Source organism: Mobula birostris, chromosome 14, assembly GCF_030028105.1.
Source record: "Mobula birostris isolate sMobBir1 chromosome 14, sMobBir1.hap1, whole genome shotgun sequence".
In the NCBI taxonomy this organism is placed as follows: domain Eukaryota; kingdom Metazoa; phylum Chordata; class Chondrichthyes; order Myliobatiformes; family Myliobatidae; genus Mobula; species Mobula birostris.
Window position 1 is genome coordinate 85,213,878 of NC_092383.1, and position 24,098 is coordinate 85,237,975.

General features: G+C 41.3%; 1 protein-coding gene and 1 non-coding gene across 7 annotated transcripts in view; one reads left to right on the top strand and one right to left on the bottom strand.

Moving 5' to 3' along the window:
* zc3h11a (zinc finger CCCH-type containing 11A) overlaps positions 1-18,378 on the bottom strand; it is a 31,548-nt gene extending 13,170 nt beyond the window's left edge. Inside the window, exons 1-14 of one of the 6 annotated variants that reach the window (XM_072278804.1) lie at positions 18,292-18,378; positions 13,567-13,622; positions 12,736-12,930; positions 12,170-12,289; positions 10,939-11,062; positions 9,451-9,666; positions 8,484-8,597; positions 6,993-7,073; positions 6,748-6,870; positions 5,561-5,650; positions 4,672-4,767; positions 4,502-4,576; positions 2,159-2,224; positions 446-778 (exon numbers count right to left, since the gene is read on the bottom strand). In XM_072278804.1, the coding sequence (XP_072134905.1) occupies positions 446-778; positions 2,159-2,224; positions 4,502-4,576; positions 4,672-4,767; positions 5,561-5,650; positions 6,748-6,870; positions 6,993-7,073; positions 8,484-8,597; positions 9,451-9,666; positions 10,939-11,062; positions 12,170-12,289; positions 12,736-12,789 (1,492 nt within the window). In that variant the 5' untranslated portion in view covers positions 12,790-12,930; positions 13,567-13,622; positions 18,292-18,378. Of the gene's footprint in view, positions 1-445; positions 779-2,158; positions 2,225-4,501; positions 4,577-4,671; positions 4,768-5,560; positions 5,651-6,747; positions 6,871-6,992; positions 7,074-8,483; positions 8,598-9,450; positions 9,667-10,938; positions 11,063-12,169; positions 12,290-12,735; positions 12,931-13,566; positions 18,270-18,291 lie in introns of those variants that run through there. The other 5 variants (XM_072278803.1, XM_072278805.1, XM_072278808.1 and 2 more) reach the window with 5 other exon arrangements.
* A 281-nt stretch (positions 18,379-18,659) lies between these two features.
* On the top strand, positions 18,660-18,732 carry trnak-uuu (transfer RNA lysine (anticodon UUU)). The gene has a single exon. It is a non-coding gene; the product is annotated as a tRNA-Lys (tRNA).
* Positions 18,733-24,098: the final 5,366 nt, after the last annotated feature.

Here is a 24,098-nt window from a genome sequence, read left to right on the forward strand (position 1 = left end):
GCCAGCATCTCAGCCCATTAGGTCAACTCTTTATTCATCGCCATAGATGCTGCCTGATCTGCTGAGTTTCTATGGCATTTTGTATGTATTACTCCAGATTTCCAACATCTGCAGAACCTTGTGTTTTATCAAGGAGAGGGGTTGAACACTATGAACAGATGTTTAGAAGTCAGAAGTGAAAAAGTGAGGGGAGAATTTCAGAAATGCAAAAGCACAATGGCTGAATGCTCTGCCGCACATGGATGTAATGAGGCAAATCCAGAAGAGTAAAAACAGCTAAAAGCATGCACCATTATCAGCATGCCCCTGTGGAAGTGGAAATATATTTATGTGCATTGCCATAGAAAATGGAATTGGCTGTCAATACAACACAAATATTAAAAAGAATGCTACATAAAACTGGTATCAATTATTGATAAGGCAACAAAAAAAAAATAGAACACACCTTTGCCTGTTGCAGCTATTGGCCTCTTGTCCTTTCTTGGGTCAGCTTCAGGCTGTTTTGTGGCTGAATTATCCATTACAGTCTCTTCCTGGCATTCTCCCTGCTTCTTCAATAGGGAGTCTGATGTAGTCTTTACCCGAACAGTCCGAATGATTTTCGATGCCTCCTCTAGCAAAGCGTATGCCTGTGGAGTTGTACTACCACTAGCAATGCCAACTCTGGCATCTCCGTTGCTCTCATTAAGGTCCCGCTTGGCAGCTTTTTCCCTGCGAATCTCTTCCAAAGTCTTCACCCTTATTTCTCCAGGGCCTTCTGTCCTATTTATAGGCTTTTCTGTAAAAAGTGTGAAGTATTTAGTCACTTACAGTACCTCACAGGCTGCTTATCTGAAATGTGGCTCAAACATTAATCAGGTCAAGTGCAACATCTTTGAAACTTCTGCACTACACTCAGTACCAACTGCTGCAACTGTACAACAAAGTGTCCACTTCGAAGGAGATCCAAAGAGTAAGAAGTCATCCAAACCCAGTACAGCTTAAAAACAAGAGATTCTGTAGATCCTGGAAATCCAGAGTAGCACATACAAAAAGCTGGAGGAACACAGAATAACAGGCAGCACCCAGGGAAAGGAATAAACAGTCGACGTTTTGGGCTGAGACCCTTCATCAAGACTTCAGGAGCCCTGATTGTCTCTTCTGGAATGGGTGCTAGAGGAGGCATGTTCCACTGAAGTAGATGGGTTACAATCCCCGAAAACTGAACCTAGATTCCCAAAAGGGGAAATAGACAAATCAAATCATGCACATATAGGGTATTTATGTAAATCCAAACAGATTTAAGAAAATGAGTGCTTAAGTAAACAAGGATCAGGGCACTGCCTGGATGACGCAGCCGCGAAATGCTTACGTTTACTGGATTAGTATTAGAGGTCTGACAATACATAGACCAGTAGTTCAAGTAAATTAGCACACTGCAACAAAAAAATAGTATCAATGATGGTGATCATGGAATACTAGGTGGTAATAAAAATTGATATAGATTCATTGATATTCCTTAGAGAGCAAGGTTGCTGCCATTATCTAGCATAGTCCATGCTACCTTCCTAATTGCCTGAAATATCATTCAGTTGAAAGGCAACAGGCAACGCTACTGACATCCGACAAATGCTTAAACAGCAACTAACACTGTCTGAACAGGTATCTTGTCATAGTGAATTTGGTGGGGCAAACCGTTTAATATGGGTAGGCAATTTGTCCTTTGGTTTGAGGTGTGGTAAAAGCAAGTGAATATAGTTACGTATTCTCACTTTGTTTTTAGTTCGGCTTAGTTGAGAGTTAGAGCCAGGGAGTGGGCCATGGCGTGGTATTTTTTCGTTGAGCGTTATTTGGTTGATTATGCGATCGTTAATTTCTCAACCACTAAGATCACTTAATACTGCTGTTAGAACACTAATTGGAATATTATTAGACTGCCCATTTCTTAATTTTCCTATATCGCTAGTTTTAATTTTATTGCCATAAGATTGTTCGCCTCTGCTGGTTTAGTAACAAAGGATCAAATGTACATTTTTTGACTTTGGAACTTCATTACTTTGGAAACATGTAATACAGTGTCAACCTCCATGCTCAGTCTCCGAGTAGCTTTGTTTTGTTTTCAAGTAATTGCTATAATATGGTTGCCACAGACATAGTTTTAAACCAGTTGACTGCCTACCATGATCTATTGAAGAAACTTCTGCAGGCAGACCAAGCCTTTCCCTTACCGACCTGGGACGTTGCACTGAAACAGAAGTACAGACCTTCATGAGTGATCAACTCAAAGAGGTGATTTTGCCTGACGATATACACAGTAAGATGTACTCTATAGTGGTTATGTAGCAACACCGAGTATCATGTTGATGTTCACTATTCACTATCTGAGCACTGACAGCACCACTGGAGGCAAGATGGATTTTCAGAAAAAGGGACAAAAATGGATGCAGAAGAATGTTAACTTTTGCATAGAACTAAAATGCTTTCAGTACTACAGCAAGCTGGGTTGCTTACGATGGAATAGAAGTAAACTAGAATTATCAACAGTACAAAGATTTAGAAAGGTGTGTTTGTCTTGTCTAAAAATATTTCTTAAATGGGTTTTCCGGAAATACTTTCCCTGATATAATTTATAGCAATAAATGCATAATCAAGCAGTGTATCAATTAATTCCAATGCAAAAGCAACCCATCATTTTTAAGCACATGGAAATGAGCTAAACTGAGATTAAGCCTATTTCAATCAATAAGTGCCACTATAAAATACTTAACAGTGATACCAAGGTGTTTTTTCTTTAAATATACACAAGGGCAAATCTTTAAATTAATTTCACCATTTAGTTGGCTATTCCTCTTTTGCACTATGTACTTATTGTATTCTTTGTTGTTAGCAACTTTTTTGTCTTGCACTGCATTGCTGCCACAAAACAACAAATTTCACAACATACAGTATGTCCGTGATAATAAAACCTGATTCCTACTCTGAAAACATCAGCTTCTTCTTAGGGGCTAGGCAGTCTTTTGGGATTCAAGGAAGCTTGTTTTTACTAAGATTTTAAGTGACTCATGAGGCCAGTGTGGGAACTTCATACCATATTGCAGATAGGGCAGGTGGTGCCCAATGGGATTTTTGTAGTAGTTAGTGAGGTGGGGTGTTATATAAGCCACGAGTGAAATTTTCCACTTTGACGCTTGCCCATTTTTATTAATTAAAACATACGAAATATAGTACTGTACAAAATTCTTAGCATATATAGCTAACATTTGTATATATTCACTTATACAGCTAGAGTGCCTAAGACTTTTGCACAGTACTGTAGCAATTTTATGAATAGCACTAACATGCTGCTGCAAATACAAACTTCATGACATATGGGAGTGATGATAAATCTGATTCTGATATGGGTCTCTATGGGACTTCGAGTGGGCAGGGAGAGGGGAATCATTGTTGGAAAAAGGGGGGGAGGGGAGAGGGAGGGAGCAGGAAGAGACATTCTGTAATGATTAACTAATTCTTTGGAATCAAAGGACCTTGCCTGGTGTCTCAGTGCTGAGTGTGTCTGTACCTGCACCACCCCCACACTGGCACTCCTTCTCTGCCACTTGTCCCACACCCTTCCATCCACATTGAGACTTTCGCACAGTACTCTACATTTATTCTAAACAACAAATAACGTGGGTAAACTTTAAAGTGTAAAATTTCAATTAACGCGTGTAATATTACTTTAAGCAAAAATTAATATTTCTGGGGCAGTGGTACTTTCTTCCGGAGTTTATGCATCATCTTACTTTAATATCTGTATTCAGTAAAATTAATTAATTTCACTATGCCTAAGTCTGGCCACTTTGTGGTCTCTTACCAAGTCTCAAGACATCAGAGACTGATTTGAAGTTTATCACTTCATTCAGAATAAAATTCCCTACTAAAACCAATAATTTTATGAGGAACTCATTACCCTGCCATAGGGGTACACACTTAAATTAATGAAAAAGGAAAAAATATGTAATTGTTTTTAAATATCTATTATTCTTTAACAAAATCAACACTTTCCCATTTATTGCCAGTCTAAGAAAACAAGATTTTGTCCCAAAACATTGGGAGCAATTTCTCTGGCTTGCCTTTCTTAGTTTAGAAATTTATTCTATTTTGTTATTAATTAAACTTCCAATTGTACACAATAAAAAGGGCCAGCTCATGGTTTTGCCTGACATGTTGACCATTTCCATGGTCACTACTTTTATTTTGGAGTTCTATTTTGCCTGCTTTAGCTGGTTACATTGCTCATCCCCCATTTGCAATGATTTTCCAAGATTTCAGAACTACAATCAAAGCTCATTAACAGCAAAAATGATGACTAAAGTGTCCAAGATTTTAAAACAGACATGTTACTTTCCCTAGTAACACATACAAAGTCTCAGATCAAGCAGGATCTGTGGAAAGGAATAGAGATGATGTTTCAGGCCAAGACCTTTCTTCAGGACTGGAAAGGCAGGAGGCAGAAGTTCTCTGCTATTTATTTACTTACAGGCTCCCAAATCGAATCGAAAAGTTGCTGGCTGGCTTAGGCCTGATTGGGTCTTCAGATGCATCACCTCGACTTCTGGGTAACATATTATCATGTAATTAATTCACCATGGCTAATAAAATCAAAGTCATGCAACAGTTGATTAAATCACAACAAAGTAGTTCGTGCACCTTTCTGCGGCAACTCTTCAGGGTCATCGTCTGCTGGTATCTTTCTTTTCCCAAGTCTCTCAGAAAGGTTGCGTTTTAAAGGTGGTTCAAACTCGGCTTCAAAATGAAAACAACAAAAATAGTAATTTTCACAAGGTATACTGTACAGCCAATATACAAAATGATGCTGGCTAGAGAAAAACAGAAGTCTCATTTACTTCACTCTGAGTAGCAACAAGGGAAATCTTCTAGAGTGCTTTAACATGTTAATTGAACATGGAGGGAAGCACAAAGAAGCCTCTCAGGTGTAGGAATTTATACCTGGCCAAAATTAACCTAAAGCAAGACCCAAACATTATTGGGTAGTCATCAAATAATTGTCTCTGACCACAGAACTACGAAACCAACAAAAGACAACTAAACTCACTGTCCAAGATTTTCTACACTTTACTACAACCATTGGACGGTGGGTGGAGATACAGCTCTACCAAAGGAGGTGCAAGGCACTCCTTCTCTCTGCTAGCCTGCAGGTCAACCTTGGACAAAGTGCAGCACCTGCTTAGCTCCCTGGTCAGGGTCACGTGAAGCCATGGGAGCAGGTGGCGGATGGTCACAATGGGCAGCTGGTGTACAAATCCTAGTTATGCAACCAGTTATGTCAGGTAGACAATCTCTGAAGAGTACTGATGACGGCTGGGGTCACCCACCCGTAGAAAATTTGCCAAGAACAATCATGGCCATGGAAAGACCATGGTCGCCCAGGTCATATGACATGGCACAAAACAAAAACTACAACCATGCTTTTAAACCATTAGCTGTGAAGAGTTCTGGAATACCCAAGATTGTGAAAGCACTATACAAAGGAAACCCCTTCTTTCCTTCATTGAAATGGTGGCAGAATGGGAGATACCTTTTAGTGGAACCTCCTGAGATGTGTCATTTGGGGTCATCTTCTTTTGACCAAGTCTTTCTGCAAGACTGCGCTTAATAGGTGGCTCACCTTTATACGTGGTTAGAGGCAAGGCAGAAAAAGTTAAAAGTTAAGCTTCAAATCAAATAATCAGGAACTTCTAGACACTTAAGTGGACAACAGCACTTATGTCATACTTTCCAAAGTCATATTATGCTGGATATCCTAATAATACAGCACTGAGGTCAGTTATTCAATTCCAAGTCTTCCCATTTGAAGAAATTATCGAACACATTTTGAAAATGATTGAATCTGTTCCCGAAGCACTTCTAGGCATTGCATTGTAGAGTCTAGGATCAAATTCAGTCACACTAGCACAATGATTAATCATACACCATCTCCTTACTCTAGTATACCAACATTGATTATCTCACAAAAAAATTATATCAATTTAATGGTATCAAACTTTCAAAATCAAAGAACAAAATGTAACCAAGAAAAAGAATGCGATGCAGAGTACAAATTCTGTATATGAAAAGTTCTCAGTGTGCCTATTAGTTGTAACGATTACAATTCATATAATCAATTCATTCAACAATGAAACTTCCTCCAATCCTGCTGTTAGAGTGTTTTTGGAGGTTAGCACATAGAGCAAATAACTTCGGCCACCAGTCTTCAGATTCAAATATGAACTGTGGATTAAATCTAAAATGTTGCTCTGAACAATGGGTTCCTGAGAACCATGAACCAAATTAATTGGAAGGTACCACAGTTAATTGGAAGACCAGACTATGCTGATTAAATTCGTTATTTGGGTGTCAGTGGTGTTTGTGCAAATTGGGAGGTGTGGAGTTTGTGTGCATTTCAAAGGAAGCATTGTGGATGAATTATCCTTTGATCTTTAGCACATAAAATGTCGTATAGCGTTGGGTTGAGCAGACCTCTTGCTCCGAAAGGGTCTCTCTTTCCTGACTCAAAAAGGCTGTCTGCTTATTTGAGAGTGTATGCGTCAAATAAAAAGACAATTTTTCATATGGGTTTCGTGGTTGGTGCAGCTCTAACAAAACCCAATTTCCCTCGGGATCAATAAAGTATAACTATCTATCAATCATCTCTCCGGTGACTTAGTTCACACGACAACATCTGCCATGAGGTCTTTTTAAACAAATCATGATCTAAATACATACATTTCTTTGGTGATACGGTCACTGTCCGGAAGACTGTCCTCACATTTTCCTTTTCAATGACTAGGTTTTCACGATTCTGTTCCACCTTTTGGACTTGTGCCACTTGGTGTACTGTGGGCTCCTCTATGATTAAAATAAAAAGGGACATGATTGCAGAATTACAAACAGGGAGATTTGCTTCTCCCACTCTTCCAGTATCCTTGGTGCCCCTCAAGTGCTGTAGTTGTAGGTTTCCGACTGCTTACCCATTTTCTTCGATTTCTCCTTCATAGATTTCTTGCGTTTGATCTGTTCCAGTGTTTTTATTCCAAAATCCAAGTTGTCATCTGGTGAGAAGCAGGATCTTTGTTACGGTCATAGCATTCCGTACCACAGAAACAAAAGCAACTCAGTCACAAGGCACAAGAGGTGGAATCTCATGTGGATAGGGTGGTGAAGAAAGCTTTTGGTATGCTGGCCTTTATAAATCAGAGCATTGAGTATAGGAGTTGGGATGTAATGTTGAAATTGTACAAGGCATTGGTAAGGCCAAATTTGGAGTATTGTGTACAGTTCTGGTCACCGAATTATAGGAAAGATGTCAACAAAATTGAGAGAGTACAGAGAAGATTTAATAGAATGTGACCTGGGTTTCATCACCCAAGTTACAGAGAAAGGTTGAACAAGTTGGGTCTTTATTCTTTGCAGCGTAGAAGGTTGAGGGGGGACTTGATAGAGGTATTTAAAATTATGAGGGGGATAGATAAGAGTTGACGTGGATCGGCTTTTTCCATTGACAGTGGGGGAGATTCAAACAAGAGGACATGAGTTCAGAGTTAAAGGGCAAAAGTTTAGGGGTTACATGAGGGAGAACTTCTTTACTCAGAGAGTGGTAACTGTGTGGAACGAGCTTCCAGCAGAAGTGGTTGAGGCAGGTTCGATGTTGTCATTTAAAGTTAAATTGGAAAGCTATAAGGACAGGAAAGGAATGGAGGGTTATGGGCTGAGTGCAGGTTGGTGGGACTAGGTGAGAGTAAGAGTTCAGCACGGACCAGGAGGGCTGAGATGGCCTGTTTCCATGCTGTAATTGTTATATGGTTTGTTATATAAGATACTGCTCAGAACAACATCAAGCAGTGACAGTGACCTATGAGACAGAAAAACACCAATATGGTCCTGAGCAACTTTGTTCTAACATCCAACAAAAATAATGTTTTCTTTGCAACAACCTATAACTCTAATACTGCACAAAATACATAAATAACACACAAATCAAATTCATTGTAGGATTAAATCCTGGCATTACAATGTAGGAAAGCCTTTCTTGAAAAGCAGAACAAAAGCACTCTCAGAAGGGTATGAGGCTTGTAGCCTATAATCAAAATTTACAACAAATTTTGGGCAAAAGTGTCTCTAAATTTGCGTGAAATTAAGGAAAGTTGGTTGGGAGGCAACACACAGAAAACGCTGGAGGAAATCAGCAGGTCAGGCGGTATCTATGGAAAGCAGTCAACAGCCGACACGTCAGCTCAAGATCCTTCACGATTTCTAGCATCTGCAGATTTTCTCATGTTTGGAAAGTTAGTTGGGAAGTTACTTTCACTTGCCTCTCTTTTTGTCTGCATACCACACATAGCCGGTAACTTTGGCCTGACATCTTTTATAAATGCAATGGCAGCCTAGTAGAGAGATTATCTGAAGTAGAACTTCAGGGGAATAACATGTGTTCAGTTATTTCTGGGCTTATCCCACACTACCTTTCTGAACGGGTAAAGCCTGCCTTTTAGTCGAAATGATGCGGATGCCATTCTGCTCCTCCAGGGCTGGAGCCTGAGTATTTTTGTTTTCTTCTCCTTCCTCAGAAAACTGATCTGCAATTAGAGTAAAAATGAGTGCTATGACAATGAAAATACGTCTATTGCGGTGATTGTTTCAGGAAATAAATGGCCCGTCTGTTAGATTTAAAAAAGTAGATAATCTAAAAGCCAATTTTAAAATATGCAATGACTTAAAAAATTTAAGTAGAGGAAACAAACCTTGTCAAAAAGGCCATGTGGGTCACAAACAAAGTGTAAGTTTTGCTACAGTATCATCTTAACAGCCACAGAGCCTTGTCAGGCAACTTTAATCTCAAGATCAGACAAAAGCACAGAGTCCTGAGAGGTACCTGGATGTCTACTGTATCACACAAGGTCATTCTGCCTATTCTGGCCAAAATTGGGGCTTAAATTTTTTTTATTTACTTCTTGGGCAGCAGCCTTGAGGTTAGTGTCCTTCAAGCAGGCATTTACACACTTTCTAACAATGTGTTGAGAGATTTGGTCTCAGGAAGGTTAAACTACTTCTCTTCATTTATTCTCCTATTATGGAGAAAAATTAATTAGAATGTGCCTTCTATTTCAATAACCAATGCATGGGAGCAGTCAGGTGCATCATGATTTCCGCTATTTAAATTGCTCCAATATTTAACCATCAAACAAATTTGAAACTTCAAAGTGAGGGGTGGTTAATTGGTTCCAGACACTTCTTTAAAATCAGCTAATTACTAATTGATCCCTCCAAAAAGGCACAGCTGCTGTACAGTTGGTAGATTCAAGAAAGAAAACATGCACAGCGATACCTACAAACAAGTAGGAACACTAAAAAAAAAGGGCAAGAAAACAAAGGGGGAAGGAAATTTAAAAAAAAGCAGAGATTACTGAAGAAAAACCTTAACCAACTCACCATCATCATCTTCATCGTCATCTGCGGCGTTGATCACCACAGGAGGGTGAGTGGGGCTGGGCACATTCTCTGATGCCTCCAGTTTCATTACACCCCGAACTTGTGGTGATGGATTAGACTGAATTGGAATCTTGGGCTGCTGTAACTGGTTGATGGGCAATTGAGGTGTCATAGGCTCTTCTGCCATCTCCGGTACTTCCTGTTTGCTCAGGACACCTGGAGAGAGTGATGTCTGTTAGCATTGTAGCTGTGAACAAGTATTAAACTGCTGGAAGATACACAAAAAAAAACTGAACACTGCAGTGGGCTGCATCCAAAGCAGAAGAAAGCATAATTAGGCTCTGCAACAGTAGAGAATGGCCTTAAACCAAATTCTCAATGGGTTATCCAGGATGGGCCTTAAATGTTGGCCTTACCAGGACAGAGTCCAGGACTGAATAATTGAAACACAAACACACACACACACAACCCAAATTCAATGCTGTGCTGTCTGGAATTTGTATTCTCCATGGGCGGCCTTTGGGTACTCTGGCTCCCTCTGTAAGATATATGGGCTGGTAGGTGAAACGACCGCTAAATTATTCCTGGCAAGCAGCTAAGCAGCAAAATTTAGGAGTAGTTGAAGGAAATGGCAGGAGCATTACAAAGAAAAATGATTAATGTAGGATAATAGGCATTTGATGGCAGGCGTGAACTCACTAGGCTGAAGAACCTAATCCCATGCTGTATGACAACCTTATATCTGACAGTTTAAGTATTAACCAGATTTCCAGATAGAAGAAATGTGATCTGTTTTCCAAGTATAAACATTTCTGATTACAATGCAATTTCTTGAATGTGAAGTAATAATATTTCAAATTTACTACAGGTGATTTGGTGCAATGCGCTAATTTTCAATGTCTCAAAATAAATATGTTTGTTTCAGGTGGTCTAGTTGATAAATTCAAGTAGACCCATGCAGGATTTTTGTTTTAAACACACACACAGTGTCAGTAAAGCCAGCATTTCCTGTGCATTATCGACTGACCTCAAGAAGATGGCACTGAGCTGTCTTTAAAATGATGCTGCCATTCTGCGAAAGTACTTGAGTGCTAGTGAGAAACAGGTCACATTGACCAAATTTATCTGCCTTGTGAAATATCACTTCATATTTCAATTAGGGAGATGAGTGGCAAAAAAAATCATATTTATATGGGTAACCAACAGCTTAGTCACTTTGTACTCAGTTATGCTGCTGCCGGCTTTCACCTGTTTTGTAGGGAATTTTATGGTATAATTTGTTTCATGTGACTTGGGTGTCAGATTTAGCATCTGAGCTCATCCATACAACTGAAAGTGAGGAAGATCTGATATGCTGGTTTAACTGAAGATCTACATTTTTGTTTTAAACCACAGGAAAAAGCACTTACAAATGAATAGTATGAACAAAAAAAGATTTCTAAGAAGATGCAGGGAAACACATTTAGTGCAATCAATGAGTACACAGACCTTTTGTGGCAGGAATGAAAATACCATCAAGGAAGCGAGGCTTGCTGTGATGGAAAGCACAGTTCAGCTTTGTACATCCAGTAGGTTGCTTCTCCCAGTAGCAAGGTATCTCGCTCCTCCTCTTCTGCATGAGGGAGGATAATAAGCCACTTTAAACTTCATAACCACAAGTTTGGGGCAGCAAGGTAGCATAGTGGTTAGCACAACACTTTACAGTACCAGCGACCCAGGTTCAATTTCCGCTGCTGCCTGTAAGGAGCTTGTACATTCTCCCTGTGACTGCGTGGGTTTCCTCCGGGTGCTCCAGTTTCCTCCCACAGTCCAAGGTACACTCCACGCTGTATTTTGATAATTAAACATTACAGGCAGCATTAGGGATGTATCAAGGGAATAATTACAAGCAACCCCCACACATGGAGGGGTTGCACTCCACCTAGTGGAAGTGGAGTAAAGACCAAGGAGCTGGCCATGGCTACAACAGCTCCCCACAATGCAACACATCAGAGAACAGGCCTCACAGGTGAAGATTACGGCAGCTTTGCAACTCAAGATGCCAGTTCACACGACCAGGACACGGCAAAGGAGGGATTTGGCAGTGACTATCAACCATGTCAATGCAGTGGCCACTGTATTCAAATCTTATTGGTCCACAGTACTGACAAGTAAATAGTGACAATATTAGCAATTACTTTCACATTTTGGATTTCTCCGCCTGCACACAAAATTCTGTAAGAATAAATTTTATCCCGTATCTCCAAGTTCTGGAATCAGAATCAGGTTTAATATCACTGACATATATCATGAAATTTGTTGTTTTGCGGCAGTAGTACAGTGCAGTAGAAAACTAAAAATTACCAGAAAAATATATATATTAAAAAAAAGAGTAAAAATCACAAGGTAGTGCTCATGGATTCATGGACAGTTCAGAAATATGATTGCAGAGGGGAAGAAGTTGTTCCTAAAACGTCGAGTAGGTAGTATCTGTGAATTCTGCAAAGACAAATTTTACATTATCTGAACAGCCTTGACGCAGGGTATGTGCACCTCCTTATCAAAACAGAATGGTTATAAAATTTGTAAAGCTATGGAGGAAGAGTGGGGTGGAGAAGGAATTGTCCTAAATGAATTGCTCTATAATGAGCTGCCACAGACTCAGAGTGACTAGGCTCGTTCTCTGCTGAAACCACCGTAGGATCCTGTTCAAAGGAAAACTTTGACATTGTCAACTTACATCAATCTCCATGTGACGAAACTTGCACACCTGACGGAAGCATCGCCCTTCCTGCCATAAAGTACAGATGGTCTCACTGCCAAGAGCTGCCTCACAGTGACGGAACAGACAGCTGTCACCCTTCAGAAGCAAAAGTACATTTAAGAGAACAGCAAAAGTTCCCAAACCAAGTATCCAGGTTAAATAAATTCATGTTACTAATATATCCAAATTAATCTATCATAGGTTATGGTCTGTACAGAGTTTTCATAATGGTAGCTTATCAGTGTCAGATGTTACATAATACCGAAATTTGAAATGCAATTATATTTTCCCACAAAATTGTTAAGAAAACAGAACACACTTTGCCACTGGTGCCCAGACCTCAGTGATCAATGCACCAGCAAGAACTGTGTGAGTTCAACGGAACAGAATTACTTTAATTGCTTCATGTCTACCACACCAATCTAACTCAAGTAAATGGTCAATAGATTATTTGTTGAAGAACTTACAAAGACTGATCACTTTCAGAACTAAAAATATGTTTGCTTGCTCTTTGCACTCTCTGTAAGTTGGCATATACAAACCTTGGCACAAGTAGAATAAAAGTAAAAGTAGCAATCATCTCCTTGCTGCGTCATGGCCGCAGTTTAACTGATCTTCCCCAAACAAAGACTCCTGCTACTGCTGTCTCCACAATCTCATCCACTGCTGTGCAGTGCAAGAGTCCGCCTAGGAGCACTGGCGCAATGTTATCTTCTGGGACGACCTTCAACCTTTACCTAAAGCAAAAGCAGGAAAGTGAAGAACTGATATGTATACTGGAGAGTACAACAATGAGTGTTGATCCAACTGCAGCACACTCAGAATCAAGGGCCACAGAGTAGTTGGGAAGATTGGCAAACCAGTGAAAACCTGTATTGTGCTCTTTCTATCCTTCTCTTTAAGATATTTTCTGTAGCTGTATAGAAGTTTAATGCTTTGGAGCCCTCAGCTGCAGACACCAGACTAGGTATATAATAATTTGGGCTCTAGATAGTATATAATTCAAGATAGATTTACAATAAAAAATTTAAACTTCAATGTGACTTGAACTACAATAAACTGTAAAATAATATAGGCAACCAACCAGATGAAAATTAAATGCATTTTACTATAGAAGGAAGCTGTAGTCATGTTATAACGGGTATTACATAAGCATAATTTCAAATGTTAAGCTCAACAAACATGGGAAGCACTTCAAAATACCCACTGAGAATTGGTTGTCTGGCACATCAGATGAACACAAGGATATTAAAAACTAGGGCAAAGTTCCCTGAGTGCTGCAGGGGTATTTGTCATTCCACATGCACCAAAGGATGGTTTAAACCAATACTGCACTAGTGAAGGAAGATATCATAAAGGATTAGCAGATGTACCTTTCGAGTGGTCAGCTGTACAAGTGCTTATCATCAGTCTTCCAGTCAACGTGCTCCTGTAGGCCAACCAACACTGAATCCGTCAGTTATAAATGGCAATGGGTCATCTCCATCTTCACATACACTGGGTAGAAATATTTGCAATTTGCATACACAAACTGCCTTAGAAATACTCTACGTGAAGGTGCTAGAATGAGTCCATCTTCTGCTCTGTTGAACTGCAGGAAGCCAGGGATTAAAAATCAACTCCTCCGAAAAAGTTCAAAAGTGCAGCAGGTGCCCAGCTACACGGTTACAGCCGGCTGGAAAATACCCCATTCTTTAACATATCTTCCAAGGGATTCTGCAGCCTTGGTCGGCCTAGGATTACCGATTTTTTTTTGTGTGATGTAATTATGGCTAATATATTTACTACCAAAAACACACGGGTCCGACTCTGGTCCTCCAGGTCATCTGCACCTATTGAAGAAAAACACAAAAGCAACCTCCCCAAATCCGTAAGCAGCACCTCCTGCATGCTTTCAATATGGTAGCAAACCCCAACCCTCAATCTCAAAACTACTTGAAACTTCACTGGAGTATCCCCATTTGCTTTGGTCATTTCCAGACTCCCACTGAGGCTACAAGTCAGCCACGCCTGGGGAACTTCTCAAGAGTATCAGGGACTCAACAGCAGTGGTGCCCGGTCCTGTGAAAGCCAATGAGAAATCACAAGCAGAATTCTATCTCCACCCAATAGGATTGACATTAGAAAAGACAAATATTTACTTGAGTCAAATCTCCAAAATGACTACAAGTGTCACATCATCAAGGAAGTTCATCTAAGAGGGGAACATGGCAAATTTATCCAGAGCAAGTACTATAGCTCCCCATTTCTGTGAGAACAGCGACTCAAGTTTAAGTTGGGCCGGGTATTTAGTGACAAGCCCCACAGCAATGAATAAAAATCAATATTCTGCCTCATACAAGAGTTCATGATAAATACCAATGGACATATTATACTAAGCAAAAGGAGATACCACAGCTTTCTAATTAGCAAGTTTCAGTGCTTCCAGCTCTATCACCCAGAGTTACCTACATTAAGTGGCTCTCCCCACCCCCAAACACAGCAAACAATGACATACGTGAAACCACAGGTAAAATTAGAAGTTGCAACATTGCATTCAGAAGGAGCACCTAGCCCACTGCTGTGGATTGGGATTAAAATCAAACTGGGGTGCTCTGAAATAGAAAAGATTGTTGTACCTGCAGAAACTGCTAACAACAATATTATTCAATGGCAGAAGTACAATTAAATCATCCTGATTAACACAGGATATCGAGGCAAAGGCAGTTAAGTGCTGTGAACTGGTCACAGTAATGTACAGCCAGCAAGTTGATGTTGGTCTTCCAACCCTGGCTCAGATCAACTGAATGAAGAGCATTTATATGGCCAACCATCTCTTGGGAATGTCTAGAAAGCTCTTCACTCAATAAACTGAGTGACGTTCAGAGCTGACCACAACTGGCAGGTAGGGCGTCTATCTGAATGCAAGGTGGAGTGAGAAAAGATGCAGCATCTGGATAATAACTGGGCTTTCTAAAAATAGGCCATGCTTGAATTAGGGTTCCCGCAAGAATAGCTCCTCCCTGAACTTTAGCTGAGCACCAAAGCATGGGCTATTTACAACACTAGGCATTTTGGAAATAATTAACAGAGCCATGCCAAAAGCCCTTCAGTGCTGAGCTTGAGAACAATGACTTCCCATTGTGGTTTACTTGTGCCTCAGAAGTCAGTTTAGCTTTGTGTAAATAGCTGCATAATCTTCAGTTAAAATACTCATGCAGTCAGTTTTCAGAAACCCATACCAGGAGGACATGAAGATTGGGATAATGGAGAATTCTAGGTTAATATGGCCCAGTTTTTGGAAACATCCATGCAAATTCCAAACACACCCAGAGGGAGGGATCGCCATAAGTAAAACACAATGAGAAGATCCTGTCGAATTCAGGTATAAATTTGGTTACAACTTCCTGCTCTACTACCCGAGTTAACTACAGTCTGATGCACACTTCCCCGAGAGGTTCTTTTTAAAAAGGGAATTGAAGGTATTCAGAGGGGCTCATTAGCAGAATATTCTGGTCAGGAGCTCCTCTTTGACAGAACCTCCTTTAAACAGGTGCACAATAAAAAGCCTTTAAAAATTCAGAATTTTGCAAGTATTTGGAGGATGCAGCTCTGCTAATAACTCCATTTAGCAAAATTATCCCAATTCAGTATTTTAATTTTTCCCCCTAGTTCAGGGGTTCCCAACCTTTATTATATCATGGAGCCTTACCACTAACCAAGGTGAGGGGGTCCATAGATCCCAGGATGGGAGCCCCTGAACTAGTTGGTCAATTTGAAACACCACTTGTTCTTATCAGCTAGATTATTACACACCCATTTCAGATTTCACCAAAAAAATTGCTCAACGATTAACTTGATTGGAAATAACTTGTATGCCACGGGGGGGGGGGGGGGGAGAGAACTGCCTTCCACAGCGGTTATGTTGTCTTAATACGCATCTCAGAACAAGAATGGCAACCACCCCAAACTGGCCTTCTTGAATCTCAGGCTGTCACCAGGCTTCCAAACAATCAGGTTGCCACAGTAACTAACTCCAGCGCTTGAGGGGATTCCACTGAACAAAGGAGGGGGAGAACCTCCATCACCTCAGAGTTCAAGAATTAAACTCCCGTAAACTGTAACAGGAACTCAGCAGTTAAAAGGTCAACAGAAAGATTAATGAAACGTTGCTCCAGTCCCCTCCTTATGGGAGTTGACATGAATGCGTAGGGGTGGGTGACTGCTGAATGGTCCCGGGTGTGGGACCAAACCCCAATAAAAAGCCTCAGGGGAAAACAAATTACGGGGGGGGCGGGGGGGGGAAGAATTTTACAAATATTAAAAAAATACAGTACTGTACAAAAGTCTTAGGCACGTTTAAAAAAAATTCTGAAGCGAAGATGCTTTCAAAAGTAATGAAATGAAAAGTTTCTAAATATCAAAAAATTTACTACAAAGGGCAGTGAACATTTTTAAAAAAAATTAAATCAAATCAATTTTGGTGTAACCACCATTTGCTTTTAAAACTGCGTCAATTCTCTTAGGTACACTGTCATGCAGTTTTATAAGAAAATCGGCTGGTAGATTGTTCCAAGCATCTTGGAGAACTTGCCACAGTTCTTCTGCAGACTTTGGCTGTCTCGCCTGCTTCTGTCTCTCCAGGTAATCCCAGACAGCCTCAATAATGTTGAGATCAGGGCTCTGTGGAGGCCATACCATCTGTTGCAGAACTCCTTGTTCTTCTTTTCGTTGAAGGTAGTTCTTTATGATGTTGGCCGTGTGTTTGGGGTCATTGTACTGCTGCAGAATGAAGTTGGGACCAATCAGACGCCACCCTGATGGTATTGCGTGATGGATGAGGATGTGTTTGTACTTCTCTGCGTTGAGGATCCCATTAACTCTGACCAGATCACCAACTCCATTTGCAGAAATGCAGCCCCAAACCTGCAGGGAATCTCCGCTATACTGCACTGTTGGCTGTGGACACTCATCCATGTAGCGATTTCCAGCTCTTCTGCGGCCAAACTGCCTCCTGCTTGAGCCAAAAGTGTCAAATTTTGACTCGTCAGTCCAGAGCACTTGCTGCCATTGCTCAGCACCCCAGTCCTTGTGTTTTTGTGCATAGGTGAGTCTCTTGGCTTTATTTTCACTTTGGAGGAATGGCTTTTTGGCAGCAACTCTTCCAGGAAGACCACTTCTGACAAGACTTCTCCGGACTGTAGAGGGGTGTACTTGAGTTCCAGTAGTTTCTGTGAGTTCTGAGCTGATAGCAGTACTGGACTTCGTCAGATTTAGAAGGGATGTTAGTTTGATATACACTGATTCTGTTGTACTCAGTTTCCGTGGCCGGCCACTGCGTTTCTGGTCCTCAACCCTGCCCGTTTCTTTGTGCTTCTTCAGGAGAGCTTGGACAGCACATCTTGAAACTCCTGTCTGCTGTGAAATTTTTATTTGGGAGAGACCTTGCTGATGCAGGACAATCACCTTATGCCTTGTTTCCATGCTCACTCTTGCCATGGTGTAAGAATTGACGTTTTGAAGGTTAAACTATCATATTTGCTACACCCTCACCTTTTAGTTTGGTTTTCCTTTGCTCAGTTTGATTCCTTCTACTGCCATTTCGGTTTCAGTTAAGTTCATTCAAATCATCACGCACTGATCATTAAAACCTGCTTGTTTAATCAGGAACAGGACCATATATATCTACAAAGTAATCAAGTTTTGATTCGTAAATGTGGTCTATTATTTAATGTTTCTTTCTTTAACGGAATACAAAAAGACTTTAACACTTAATTCTTTTGGAAAATTAATGTTTTGAAATCTAAAATTTGCTCTTATCTACCGACACACTAACGAAGAAAATAATCTAAAAGCAAATTTATATTAAAAAATATACAGACTTTTGCACAGTACTGTCAAATATTAAGGCCGCGCAGGTCATGGCTACTGCGCAGATATGGAACTCCCAGGCAGCGTTCAGCGCCCGCACCCTCTTTACGCGAGTGCCCAGGCTCCGCGGCCCAGCCGGAGCACAGGCCACCGAAACCAAGCAGCCTACCCAACCACCCACCCCCGCGCAGCCTACAACCCCGCACCAGTCCCAACCAGCGATCTACTGACGGTAAGAAAACCAGTACCAAAGAACGAACAGAACCCGGCACTCCACCGCTTATAAATACCCCGACTATTTTGCTTCCCTGCTGCCGTCGACCTTACCGCCGCCTGCCAGCAACAAAAATGGCACTCACCGGAAGTGGTTGACGACTTCCTGTCAGAAAGATGGCGGCCACCAATTGGTCACAGCATAATTGTTCTGCTTCTGTCCCTGCCACGGATTATTGCAGATAATGTTTCTTTACAACTGTACCAGTGTATTGTGAATAGGTTCTCTGTATAAACAATGTGAATGCACATTTTGTTTTTTGATTTAAAAAATCTAAATCAAACACTGTATTTATCAGCAGCTACAGCCTTTAATAAATCATGGACAAATAATTACCTCAGGGCCCGGATAGCTCAGTCGGTAGAGCATCAGACTTTTAATCTGAGGGTCCAGGGTTCAAGTCCCTGTTCGGGCGTTATCCTTTTACTACATTGAACGCACTACTGCTGGTACAGAATTCATAGAATTTCATTGTTTCTTCAGTGTCACGTCGAAATAGTGAATTGTATTACTTCTTTAAATTTGCAAAGATTCATCTTCAATTTTCACTCTATTTTCTATATTTAAGCCAATAATACCAAATCTTAAGGGACATAGATTAAGTGCATTTCGTCTCTTTCGCAGGATTGGGGGACGAAGGCTAAAACACCATACATAGGTTAAAGGTGCGAGGGGAATGATTTAACATAAAATTGAGGAGCAACTTTTTACATAAAGGGTGGTATCAATGTGGAATGCGCAGTGTTTGAGGCAGGTACTATAACAACTTTTAAAGGACAGTTGGACAGGTGCTTCGATCAAACTTCTCAAATCGAAGGACTATTTTTCCCAAAAATGAGCTGAGTAGATACCAAGGGTATCCTGAGCCACAGTTTCTCCTCAGACAATATTATTTAAAAAATAAACTATTATTTTCATATTGCTGATTGGGAGAGTTTCAAGTTCCTCTATTTGAGTTGAGGGCGTGGATTGACACGTGGAATTATGACGTTATAGCAACTAGTGAAAATTGGCTGCAGGAGGGGCAGGACTGGCAGCTTAATATTCCAGGGTTCCGATGCTTCAGATGTGATAGAGGCAGAGGAATGAAAGGTGGGTAGTATTGCTTGTCAGGGAAAATGCTACAGCAGTGCTCAGGCATGACAGATTAGAGGGCTTGTCTACTGAGTCCTTATGAAAAACGGGAAAGGTATGGCCACATTAGTGGGGTTGTATTATAGACTACCCGATAGTCAGCGAGAACTGGAGGAGCAAATCTGCAGAGAGATAGTAGGCAACTGCAGGAAACATAAAGTTGTGGTGGTAGGGGATTTTAATTTTCCACATATTGATTGGGACTCCCATACTGTTAGGGGCCTAGATGGTTTAGAGTTTGTAAAATGCGTTCAGGAAAGTTTTCTAAATCAATATATAGACGTACAAACTAGAGGGGATGCAATATTGGATCTCTCGTTAGGAAACGAGTTAGGACAAGTGATGGAAGTGCGTGTAGGGGAGCACTTTGGTTCCAGTGACCATAACACCATTAGTTTCAACTTGATCATGGACAAGGATAGATCTGGTCCTAGGGTTGAGGTTCTGAACTGGAAGAAGGCCAAATTTGAAGAAATGAGAAAGGATCTAAAAAGCGTGGATTGGGACAGGTTGTTCTCTGGCAAAGATATGATTGGTAGGTGGGAAGCCTTCAAAGGAGAAATTTTGAGAGTGTAGAGCTTGTATGTTCCTGTCAGGATTAAAGGCAAAGTGAATAGGAATAAGGAATCTTGGTTCTCAAGGGATATTGCAACTCTGATAAAAAAAAAAGAAGAGAGATTTGTATGACATGTATAGGAAACAGGGAATAAATAAGGTGCTTGAGGAGTATAAAAAGTGGAAGAAAATACTTAAGAAGGAAATCAGGAGGGCTAAAAGAAGACATGAGGCTGCCTTGACAGTCAAAGTGAAGGATAATCCAAAGAGCTTTTACAGGTATATTAAGAGTAAAAGGATTGTAAGGGATAAAATTGGTTTATATCTAAAACGTAGGTGTCTACGGGTGAGGTGCCGGAGGATTGGAGAATGGCTCATGTTGTTCCGTTGTTTAAAAAAGGATCGAAAAGTAATCCGGGAAATTATAGGCCGGTAAGTTTGACGTCGGTAGTGGGAAAGTTATTGGAGGGAGTACTAAGAGACAGAATCTACAAGCATTTGGATAGAGAGGGACTTATTAGGGAGAGCCAACATGGCTTTGTGCGTGGTAGGTCATGTTTGACCAATCTATTGGAGTTTTTCGAGGAGGTTACCAGGAAAGTGGATGAAGGGAAGGCAGTGAATGTTTTCTACATGGACTTCAGTAAGGCCTTTGACAAGGTCCTGCATGGGAGGTTAGTTAGGAAAATTCAATTGCTAGGTATACATGGAGAGGTGGTAAATTGGATTAGACATTGGCTCAATGGAAGAAGCCAAAGAGTGGTGGTAGAGAATTGCTTCTCAGAGTAGAGGCCTGTGACTAGTGGTGTGCCACAGGGATCAGTGCTGGGTCCATTGTTATTTGTCATCTATATCAATGATCTGGATGATAATGTGGTAAATTGGATCAGCAAGTTTGCTGATGATGCAAAGATTGGAGGTGTAGTAGGCAGTGAGGAAGGTTTTCAAAGCTTGCAGAGGGACTTGGACCAGCTGGAAAAATGGGCTGAAAAATGGCAGATGAAGTTTAATACAGACAAGTGTGAGGTATTGCACTTTGGAAGGACAAACCAAGGTAGAACATACAGGGTTAATGGTAAGGCACTGAGGAGTGCAGTGGAACAGAGGGATCTGGGAATACAGATACAAAATTCCCTAAAAGTGGCATCACAGGTAGATAGGGTCGTAAAGAAAGCTTTTGGTACATTGGCCTTTATTAATCAAAGTATTGAGTATAAGAGCTGGAATGTTATGATGAGGTTGTATAAGGCATTGGTGAGACCGAATCCGGAGTATTGTGTTCAGTTTTGGTCACCAAATTACAGGAAGGATATTAATAAGGTTGAAAGAGTGCAGAGAAGGTTTACAAGGATGTTGACGGGACTTGAGAAACTCAATTACAGAGAAAGGTTGAATAGGTTAGGACTTTATTCCCTGGAGCGTAGAAGAATGAGGGGAGATTTGATAGAGATATATAAAATTATGATGGGTATAGATAGAGTGAATGCAAGCAGGCTTTTTCCACTGAGGCAAGGGGAGAAAAAAACCAGAGGACATGGGTTAAGGGTGAGGGGGGAAAAGTTTAAAGGAAACATTGGGGGGGGGCTTCTTCACACAGAGAGTGGTGGGAGTATGGAATGAGCTGCCAGACGAGTTGGTAAATGTGGGTTCTTTTTTAACGTTTAAGAATAAATTGGATAGATACATGGATGGGAGGTGTATGGAGGGATATGGTCCATGTGCAGGTCAGTGGGACTGGGCAGAAAATGGTTTGGCACAGCCAAGATGGGCCAAAAGGCCTGTTTCTGTGCTGTAGTTTTTCTATGGTTTCTATGGTTTCCTGGCTATCAACATCTCTGAGGATCTACCCTGGGCCTAACATATTGATGCAACTCCATGCCATCTCGACATTGGAAAAAACAAATATTGATGAGATGATTAATTTTCGTGAGGTATCTGTGTTCAGGAGTGTCCCAGTTGCCTGTCATTTCAGATTCAGATTTATTTGTCACATGTACACACAGGAGGGGTAATTGATAAGTTCGTGGCCTAAGGTAGAAGGAGATGAGTTATACAGCTCTCGTTACAGGCACGTGCAGTTCAACTCTTTGAGTGATTATGCAGAAAGTTTGAAGTTAATAACTCATCTCCTTCTACCTTAGGCCACGAACTTATCAATCACCCCCACCCCCTGCTGTGAACCACTTTCTGGAGGTCCAAGACGCTGAATTCTACAAAGAAGCGATCCGTATGCTCCATGACCACTAGACTAAGTGTGCAAATGTAGGAGGGGACTATCTTGAAAAATCAATGTGCTACATTTTCTAAAATTGACTCCTTCTACCCTAGGCCACGAACCTATCAATCACCGCTCGTATATTTGTTTCTGTTTACAATCAACACACCTAGGGATGAGTGTATCGGGGGCAGCCTGCAAGTGTTGCCACATATTCCAGTGCCAACGTAGCTTGCTCACCATGCTCGGCAGAACGCGACAAACGACAAAACAACGGCCAAACAAGCCCCTTTCATCCACCTAGTCCTCTAACTCCAGGACGTGAGGAGTATAAGGGATGCAAGGGAACACTTAGGAGGTACGTTCGGAAGGCTAAAAGAAGACAAGGTAAAGGAGAATCCCAAGGGGATTAGGTATATTAAGAGCAAAAGGATTGCAAGAGACAAAATTAGTCATCTGGAAGATCAGAGTGGTCATCCATACGTGGAGTTGAAAGAGATGGGGGAGATCTTAAATGGATTTTTTTGCATATGTGTTTACTTGGGAGATGGACACGGACTCTATCGAACTGAGGCACAGCAGCAGAGAGGTCACAGGTCGTATGCATATTACAGAGGAGGAGGTGTTTGCTCACAAGGCAAATTAGGGTGGGTAAATCCCCAGGGCCTGACAAGGCGTGCCCTTGGACGCAGTAGAAGGCTGGTGCAGAAACTGCAGCGGCCCTAGCAGAGACTATCATTAGCCACGGGTGGGGTGACGGAGGATTACAGGATAGCTAGTGTAGCTCTATTGTTTAAGAAAAGCTCTAAAAATAAGATGGGATATTGTAGGCCAGTGAGCCTGACATCAATAGTGGGAAAGTTATTGGATGGCATTCTATGAGTATTTGGATAGACAGGGACTGTATATAGATAGTCAGTGGTGGAGGCAGATACACTAGTGAAGTTTAAGAGACTACTAGACAGGTATATGGAGGAATTTAAGGTGGGGGGTTATATGGGAAGCAGGGTTTAAGGGTTGGCACAACATTGTGGGCTGAAGGGCCTGTACTGTGCTGTACTGTTCTATGTTCTATGATTTTTCTTAAAGATGTGCTGGGTGCGCTCCGGCTACCTCCGCACCCCTGCATGCTTCGCGGCCCGGTATCGGTCAGTGGCCCGGAGGTTGGGGACCACTGGTCTACACGATAATGAGCGGAATAAATAGGGTAAATGCAAGCAGGCTTTTTCCACTGAGGTTGGGGGAGACCCGAACTAGAGATCATGGGTTACGGGTGAAAGGTGAAATGTTTAAGGGAAACATGAAGGGGAACTTCTTCACTCAGAGGATGGTGGGAGTGTGGAAGGAGCTGCCGGCAGAAGTAGTTGGAGCTGGTTTTGTCACAACCACGGATTTGGCATCGCAGTAGATGTGGCAATTGTGTTCGTGCTTGGCAAGATCCTTCTGCATGATGGAGACAGAAACAAGCGTTTATACATAGGAATTCCAACGGAACATTGTTGCCTTGACGAATCACTGTGACCAATGAATCTCACGGCCAAGGTCAGCTGCTCTCCCTCTGTCTGCTGGGTCCATCTTTGTCACCTGGTGCGGACGTGGCCCAAGTGTGGAGTGAGAGACACTGAAGCAGGTCGATAGTTCACAGACTTTGATGCGAACAATGTTAAAGGGAAAAGAAAACAATAAGTGCTAGGCCAAACAGGGCCGTTAACTAAAACTCTCAAATGGAAAGCATAGCCTACATTGCGACTGAAAAGAACAACTAACAATAAAATGAATACAGTACCTCTAGTCCTCAGAGTCAGTTGACTCAACAGTCCAATTTCTCAGGCAAGGGGCGGAATGCAAGCAAGCAGCGAAGTGTTGCTGTGTCTGTG